General features: G+C 44.7%; 1 protein-coding gene across 3 annotated transcripts; it reads left to right on the top strand.

The window, feature by feature from the left end:
• Positions 1-8,700, top strand: gtf2f1 (general transcription factor IIF, polypeptide 1). 3 transcript variants are annotated; one of them, XM_013135860.4, is made up of 14 exons: positions 1-63; positions 418-457; positions 945-991; positions 1,488-1,560; positions 2,542-2,735; positions 3,166-3,336; positions 3,519-3,727; positions 5,686-5,839; positions 5,936-5,994; positions 6,071-6,202; positions 6,976-7,049; positions 7,459-7,600; positions 7,811-7,964; positions 8,072-8,700. In XM_013135860.4, exons 2-14 carry the CDS (start codon positions 446-448, stop codon positions 8,274-8,276), a joined length of 1,626 nt encoding a protein of 541 aa, XP_012991314.1. In that variant the 5' UTR covers positions 1-63; positions 418-445; the 3' UTR covers positions 8,277-8,700. The 3 variants fall into 3 exon arrangements, with proteins under 3 accessions (XP_012991314.1, XP_028979667.1, XP_012991313.1); XM_029123834.2 differs by lacking the exon at positions 1-63 and adding an exon at positions 70-222 and having other exon boundaries at positions 6,976-7,046; XM_013135859.4 differs by lacking the exon at positions 1-63 and adding an exon at positions 70-222.

Raw genomic sequence — 8,700 nt, 5'->3', positions numbered from 1 at the left:
CTTTATAAAGCCTTGCTTTAATGTTCTAGCGGACCATTGTTATTGACGGAACAGTGGGCTGAAGTAAGTGAATGTTGAGCAACCGGCTATCTGTAGTGCTAGCTAACTGGTTAGGTACTGTGGGATTCTATGCGATGTTTTTCAGTAGTTTAATACGTTTTATTAAATGCAAAGCATAAAATATAGCCACCAGCATATTTTTGATTCGCACGTTTTGAATAGGTAGGTTGGCTGGGTTAATATTTCCAGTGTCTCCGTCTAGCTACACACAACAAGTGCAAAATGCCAGGGAACTCGCGTTGGTACCGCAAATAAACACCAGGATTGTGCTGATCTTATTTTTCTAATGATAAGACCACACTCAATAAAATGTTTTCTCGTTATGAATTTAATACATTGTCGTTATCCTTCCAACAGGTGACCAAGCAACTGTTTATAGTCGGTCATGACGTCACTGGTAAGGGTTCTGTATGGTTTTCTTGCTTAATCTTGTCAATATAATAACACCTTTATAGTGAGACAATTTGGCAGTAAAAATGTATTAGCTTAAACTATTCTTAGTTAGTTAAACCATTCTTGTAATGGTGTTTCCACATCAAGCTTTATATTGTAATGTTTACATGATAGCTCTATGTCAATGGCTTCCAATCAAAGTTGCTACTGGTACAAAATATGTATTACTTTGCTGGTGCATTCAACCAGTGGTTCATAACTTCAGGTCTCAAGACCAGGAGTGTTGTGGGTTTTCTTACTAGCCCTAAAATCAGGGACTGATTTAAAATCAATGCAATTAACTGTCACTTAAAGGAGAAACCAGCAGTGCTCTGGGTTCCCATGCTCATAGTTGAGAACCACTGCTTTTAATGATCTGTTACTTGCTAACCTCATGGTCAGACTGGTTCACTGTATGTGTGTGTGTGTGTGTGTGTGTGTGTGTTCTACAGGGTGGGAGCAGTTCCTCTTCTACAGAGTATACAGTCCGGGTCCCCAAGTAAGTACATCTTCCTAATCCAGAACTCATGGCTTAAAGCCATTGCGTACCCATTCACACAATTAACCAGAAAAGGGCCAAAATGAATAATACTAAATGTTTTTTCATTGATTTGTAATAATATGTATAACTCATGGAAGGTTTGAAATGCATCAAGGAGGATACACATTATTAATGCAACTGTAGGTTCCCTCTATTGAATTGCAAATTATATGCATGATACCTAGCACTGCCGTGTGTGTGTGTGTGTGTGTGTGTGTGTGTGTGTGTGTGTGTGTGTGTGTGTGTGTGTGTGTGTGTGTGTGTGTGTGTGTGTGTGTGTGTGTGTGTGTGTGTGTGTGTGTGTGTGTGTGTGTGTGTGTGTGTGTGTGTGTGTGTGTGTGTGTGTGTGTGTGTGTGTGTGTGTGTGTGTGTGTGTGTGTGTGTGTGTGTGTGTGTGTGTGTGTGTGTGTGTGTGTGTGTGTGTGTGTGTGTGTGTGTGTGTGTGTGTGTGTAGGAACAACAGTAAGAAGTACAGCATCATGGCATTTAACTCTGGGGACAAAGTCAACTGCTCCACCTGGACCCAGGTATGAAAGGCCCCTGTCCATGTGATCACTAGTCCTTATACAAAGTGCTTTTAAACCTGTCCATGTTATGAATTCAAACAATAACAACACAAGCTCTCTGAGTTTATGTAATACAACTATTTGATGCAGTCTAGGCCAGCCTAGTAGGATATGTGAAACAGGACTGTATCAAAATCACATTTGAAAGCAATGCAGAATTTCCACATACTCCGTTATTGCTTGGTGCGTTACAGTATTTGAGTCCAACACAAGACTTGACTCTACTTTGAATTGGCTCACCATTTGGTGAGACAGATTTGAACCCTCATTTGCTTGTCCTGTAGGCTAGTGGCACTTGGACCGGAAAGGTCATGAGAAGACAGGCAAGCTGAAATATGTTATATGAAATGTGTTTTGATATGTTAAACAGTAAAAATTTTTAGTTGCTATGTGATTCCCTATGTGTTATTTCATAGTATCACTATTATTCTTCAAAGTGGAAAACATAAAAACTGGTGTTGTATATGAAATGGTTTAATATATTTTTTGTGAAATACACTGCAGTGAGTGCCTCACCGTTAGGTTAAGTAGAGCGCTCAGACCAGAGACAGTAGTCCACTGATATCATGTGTTTAGTTATGCTATTGGCTGTTCATTTTTGCATCAACACAACATTATCATAAATTGATACGTTTAGGCTATCATGCATATCATATGTGCATAAGCAGCCAGGGGTTGTTGAATTCATGGAGCCAAACATAAATTCCCAACTCCTCTGACGTTTACCTGAGCGCAAAGCAGAGTTGGGAGCAAGAAAAAAAGAATAACTTTTTTAGTTAAGTGAAGTACATTAAGCTTGCTTGTTGTCGCTAACACAGACAGTTTGTGTTAAAGCATATGCTAACCGGTAGCAGTTAGCCATGAGGTGTTTTTGGGCTTAGTCTTTAATCCCATCTGCACAAGGTGACCAAAGTCAGGATGACATACCCCCCCCCCCCACAGGCTCGTATGGAGCGGGACATGAGTAACAGGAGGATGTATGGTGGGGAGGAGACTGAGGAGGGGGCGGCGGGCAGTGAGTTTGGAAAGAAGCAGCGTGAGGAGGCGCGCAGGAAGAAGTTTGGCATCGTCACCAGGGAGTTCAAGGTGGAGGACCAGCCCTGGATCCTCAAGATCAATGGCAAGGCAGGGAAGAGGTGAGGCTGTGACACATACAGGCACGTAGGGATACAGGAACGCTTGGACATAAACATGTTTGCAACGACAAGGCAGGGAGTAGATGAGGACAAGCAAACGCATCACAAAATGAGGAGGCAGGGAGGGGACTTAGTGATTTTAGAGGCAAAGCTGACTGGCCTTGAAGGGTCTAATAATTTATCTGGGCACTAAGACCATAGACCAGGTCCACTAAGGTCATCAAGCAAAACTGCCGTCAGGGGCATTAGTGGGAAATCCTGTTCTGGCTTCTAGCTCTTTTTTTCCCCTTTCCTACAAATAATTAGACAGAAATCCTCAGATCTGATACCAAGGAGGAGCTTGTGTAGTTCCTGCATATGTTTGCATGTCAATATGAAGCACCCACAGATAATGGGTTTTCCTTTTGAAACGTGTCTGTGTGTGTCTCAGATTTAAGGGTCAGAAGAAAGGGGGCGTGACCGAGAACGCGTCCTACTACATATTCACCCAGTGTCCTGACGGTGCCTTTGAGGCTTTCCCTGTGAACGGCTGGTACAACTTTGTCCCCCAGGCCAAACACCGGACACTGACTGCCGAGGAGGCGGAGGAGGAGTGGGGCAGGTGAGGGGAGACGGGGAGCGAGGGTAGGAATGAGGAAAAAGGTGTGAAGGAGAAGGAGAAGGGATGATATGGAGGGGAATGATTTTGGGGTGAAGGTTCACCCCCCACAAGCAGAAACAGTGGGAACGATGTTGGGTGATAGAGTTGAGGAAAACGTGATCGTGACACGCCCACTCCCCCAGGAGGAACAAGGTGGTGAACCACTTCAGCATCATGCTCCAGAGGCGTCTCCGGGAGCAGGAGAGAGGGCCAGATGACGAAGACGAGGAGGGCGAGAAGGGGGGTAAGAAAAAAAAGAAGAAAAAGGGAGCAAGAGGAGGTGACCTTCGTATCCACGACCTGGAGGACGACCTGGAGCTGAGCAGCGACGAGAGCGACAGCAGCAGAGAAGGTAAGACTGGTGGGGGTGTACAGAAATGACAAGTGAATGTGGCATGGAAGTTCTCAATACAGTTGAGGAAGGGGTGTCCCAGAATAACATGATAACTACAATGGAGTCAGAGTATTATTTTTGCTTATGTACCTACAATGCCTACAGAAAGTAATCCTCACTTCCTCCACATATCTTGATACACTGCTGATTTTGCAGGATTTCCCACTTACAAAGCATGTAGAAGACTGTCATTTTTATCACAGGTACTCTTCAACTGTGAGTGACGAAATCTAAAACAAAAATCCAGAAAATCACATTGTATGTTTTTTAAGTAATTTTATTGCATAACAAGTATTTGATTCATCAGAAAAGCAGAACTTCAATATTTGGTACAGAAACGTTTGTTTGTAATTACAGAGATCATACGTTTCCTGTAGTTCTTGACCAGGTTTGCACACTGCAGCAGGGATTTTGGCCCACTCCTCCATACAGACCTTCTCCAGATCCATGAGGTTTTGGGGCTGTCGCTGGGCAATACAGACTTTCAGCTCCCTCCAAAGATTTTCTATTGGGTTCAGGTCTGGAGACTGGCTAGGCCACTCTAGGACCTTGAGAAGGACCTTGACATGCTGGAAAATCCAGCCTGGACCCATCTTCAATGCTCTTACTGAGGGAAGGAGGTTGTTGGCCAAGATCTGGCGATACATGGCCCCATCCATCCTCCCCTCAATACGGTGCAGTCGTCCTGTCCCCTTTGCAGAAGGTGTTTCCACCTCCATGCTTCAAGGTTGGGATGGTGTTCTTGGGGTTGTACTCATCCTTCTTCCTCCAAACACGGCGAGTGGAGTTTAGACCAAAAAGCTCTTTTTGTCTCATCAGACCACATGACCTTCTCCCATTCTTCCTCTGGATCATCCAGATGGTCATTGGCAAACTTCAGACGGGCCTGGATATGCGCTGGCTTGAGCAGGGGGACCTTGCGTGCGCTGCAGGATTTTAATCCATGACGGCGTAGTGTGTTACTAATGGTTTTCTTTGAGACTTTGGTCCCAGCTCTCTTCAGGTCATTGACCAGATCCTGCCGTGTAGTTCTGGGCTGATCCCTCACCTTCCTCATGATCATTGATGCCCCACGAGGTGAGATCTTGCATGGAGCCCCAGACCGAGGGAGATTGACAGTCATCTTGAACTTCTTCCATTTTCTAATAATTGCGCCAACAGTTGTTGCCTTCTCACCAAGCTGCTTGCCTATTGTCCTGTAGCCCATCCTAGTCTTGTGCAGGTCTACAATTTTATCCCTGATGTCCTTACACAGCTCTCTGGTCTTGGCCATTGTGGAGAGGTTGGAGTCTGTTTGAGTGTGTGGACCGGTAATGAGTTCAAACAGGTGCAGTTAATACAGGTAATGAGTGGAGAACAGGAGGGCTTCTTAAAGAAAAACTAACAGGTTTGTGAGAGCCGGAATCCTTGGTAGGTGATCAAATACTTATGTCATGCAATAAAATGCAAATTCATTATTTAAAAATCTTACAATGTAATTTTCTGGATTTTTGTTTTCGATTCCGTCTCTCACAGTTGAAGTGTACCTATGATAAAAATGACAGAGCTCTGCATGCTTTGTAAGTGGGATAACCTACAAAATCAGCAGTGTATCAAATGCTTGTTTTCCCACTGTATTTGCCTATCAATACCCCATTATGACAAACCAAAATCGATTTTTAGTGATTTGTGCCAATTTAATGGGGAAAAACACCCCTAATATATTATGTAGATGAGCAGCCCAGCCGTCCGGCCCAAGGTCCGACCCCCTGCCCCAGCGTGTTAAACTGGGGTGCGGGCCGCGGTACACGCAGCGTGTTTAACCGGGGTGCGGTACGTGTGGTGTGTTAAACTTAATTGCTTGGTGCGTCTCTTTTTTTTCCTTTCTCTCACCCCTCATTGTTCCCCTTTCTCCCTTACATTCTTCATCCTCTCAGAAGGAGACAACAAGCCGAAGAAGAAGGAATCAGTTGCAAAGGGCAAGGGGAAGAAGAAGAAGAAGAAGAGGGGGAGTGACAGCGAAGCAAATGAGGACAGTGACGATGGAGACTATGAGGGACTGGAGGTTGATTATATGTCAGATGAAAGCAGGTGAGGAAAACCCGAGCAGACGTTAGTCCCCACAGAAACAAACGATTGTCAAATTATTTTTCTCTTCATCTTTACCTTATTTTCTCGTTCCTGCAGCTCCGAGGAAGAGGCCGGCGAAGAGAAAGCCAAGTCCAATAAGGAGGACGGCCCTAAAGGTCAGAGGGCATCCTGATGGCATCTTATAAAGCTTGTGTGCACTTGTGCATGTACCAACTAACTCTCTTTCCATAGGAATTGATGAGGCCTCGGACACTGAGGACGAGAGTGAGGAGGAAAAACAGAATGAAGAAGAGGGCAAAGAGGAGGAGGAGGAAGAGGAAGGGAAGAAGACCCCAGTCCAGATGGAAAAAAAGAAAAAGAGAGGTAGATGTTCCTGTGTTTTGTCCTTTAGAATCTTTTAATCTTATCAGTGTTTCACAGAGAAATGCTAAGACTTCAACGACTTCCTCCAACCAGGAATAAATGCCCCCCCCTGGGTGGAGGAAGTCGTTCTAGTCTTAGGTTAGCCTCCTATTTGATTTTCTATACCAACATGAACGCTCATCCATGTGCTTTTTTTTTGTCCAACTTGAGATGAGTTCTGAAACCAAATCCTATGGACAGATAAGACAAAAGGTTAACTTTTTTGGCAAATGTGGGGAAAACACTGCATTCCACCATAAGAACTGCTTTGCAATGGTCAAGCTTGTTGGTGTCAAGCTTGTTGGCTTTGATGCATCAGTACCGATTTCCTTGGCGTAATGGAAAGAGACATACATTTGAGTCTGTAACAGAGAACACACACACCCTGATATTGTAATGTATCCTTTCTTAAGATGATGCACATCCGGGTCATTTCCACACTGTTTTGGGAGACATGAAGAGTTTTGTTGCAGTTTATGCTGCTGAATGTGGTGTAATCTGTCTTTGAGTCTAGGAGAGCAATTCCTTTTTTCACTGGGGATTTGCGTGTTGAATAACTTTAATTGATGATAATCAAAATATGTATACATTTTTTCTTATTGTTGACAATATAACATTCAGTAATATACAAAAATGAATGCAAAAATATATTTTTCCCAGCACTGTACATAGCATGTGTGTGTTTGGAGAAGGTCGAAAGGGGCTCTGCTGTGTAACAGTTGCGTGTGTTTCAGACAGTAGCGGCGAGTCAGACACTTCAGAGGACAGCGACATCGATGGAGAGGCAGCCTCAGCTCTCTTTATGGTGGTGAGTGTGTGACAGCGACAAAGTGTTACAGTTGTTGTGAGGGCCTTTTTCTAGTGCCACTGTTCAATGTCAAACCCATTCTCTCCTTCTTGCAGAGATGGAGTCTTGATGTCATGGTCTTGATCTAGGTAGGGGTATTGATCTGGGGAGGGGTATTGGCTAAAAGTCTCCAACAATACTGCTGTTGTTGGTAGCTGATAAACATTATATACGTTGTACTCTGTTGCACAATAGGAGTTTTTTGCACAATGTGGTGTTTATCTGGCTCTGGGTCCTGTAATTTATGTCCATTTCTTGTTTTGTCAGGGTCTCAATACACTAGGTCTGGATATTGATATTGGCTCAGCTGTTGAATAACCTTGTCTAGTCATTTGTACTTTCTCACATTTCCTGGTTTCCTTACCCTTAGAAAAAGCGTACTCCTCCTAAGCGCGGTGGTGGGCGTGGCTCTGGTGGTAGCTCCAGGACTGGCAGTCGCCCTGGGACACCATCCATAGACTCCGCCTCCACCTCCAACACACTCCGTGCTGCTGCCAGCAAACTGGAGCAAGGTAACCCGCGCACACTCAGACGGGGAGGTGATATTTACATTAGTATTTGCCTTTTATCGACATTTACATAATCTGCAAGTCTTTCTTGTTTGTTTGTTACCTACAGGTAATTTGCATCCTCAGCACTATACTCACCCTTTCTGATTGAACAATTAAGCTGTCTCCCACATCCTGCCCCTTATCTTTCTCCCCTTTGTCTCACCCTCCCAGGTAAGAGACAGGTACTGGGTGGTAGCTCAGACTCTCCAGCTGCCAAGAGGCTGAAGATGGAGCCTGGAAGCACAGCAACTACCACCCAGAGTCCTGCCCCCTCAGGGAAGAGCACACCACAGCCCCCCTCAGGCAAATCAACACCCAGCTCCAGGTTTGTCCCCACCAACTCTGCTCATTTTTGTATTCTTTTCTCGACAACCCCTCCCTGCCAACCCTGTCTCTCCTGACATTCTTTCTTCGATTTCCCCCCCACCGCAGTGACGTCCAGCTGACCGAAGAGGCAGTACGTCGCTACCTAATCCGCAAGCCCATGACCACCAAGGACTTGCTGAAGAAGTTCCAGACCAAGAGGACAGGCCTGAGCAGCGAGCAGACCGTCAACGTCTTGGCTCAGATCCTAAAACGCCTCAACCCCGAGAGGAAGAACGTCAACGACAAGATGCACTTCTACCTAACAGAATGAACTGGGCTGGTGTTGAAAAGGCCCACATTTCTTTCAAATAGTGTTGTTGAACAGTACCATGTCCCTCTTTCAGTGAGTTTCTGTTTGGTGCTCAATGTATGGAGGGAGGAAAATGAAGGAGGATAATGGAAAAAGGGTAGAGGTAGGGAAGAAGACAAAGGGGTAAGAGGTAAAGTGTCATGCAGTGGGGATTTGACATGTGTGAATTACCTTTAGAATCTGCCTCTAGAAATGGTGTAAGCAGGCAGGTGTGATGTCAGTTAAAGCATTCCATGTAGAGCTTAACTGCCGACTCACTTCTCACAACAATGTTATTTTGTACTTCTTGGCATATCTTCCCAGGCCTGTCTTTCTAGGTTTAAGAGTTTAGTGTTTTTGTTCATTGGTTCATTTTTCTAATAAAACCCTGCTGTGTTGGCCTGAA

Source organism: Esox lucius, chromosome 11 (assembly GCF_011004845.1).
Source record: "Esox lucius isolate fEsoLuc1 chromosome 11, fEsoLuc1.pri, whole genome shotgun sequence".
NCBI lineage: Eukaryota > Metazoa > Chordata > Actinopteri > Esociformes > Esocidae > Esox > Esox lucius.
The sequence above is the reverse complement of the archived record's forward strand: the minus strand, read 5'-3'. Positions and strand labels throughout refer to the sequence as shown.

Bases quoted from the DNA above. Each gene is read 5' to 3' on its own strand.
- gtf2f1 (XM_013135860.4), top strand. The intron at 1,561-2,541 runs GTATGAAAGGCC...CCCCCCCCACAG, and splicing joins ACTGCTCCACCTGGACCCAG to GCTCGTATGGAGCGGGACAT. The intron at 5,840-5,935 runs GTGAGGAAAACC...TCGTTCCTGCAG, and splicing joins TATATGTCAGATGAAAGCAG to CTCCGAGGAAGAGGCCGGCG.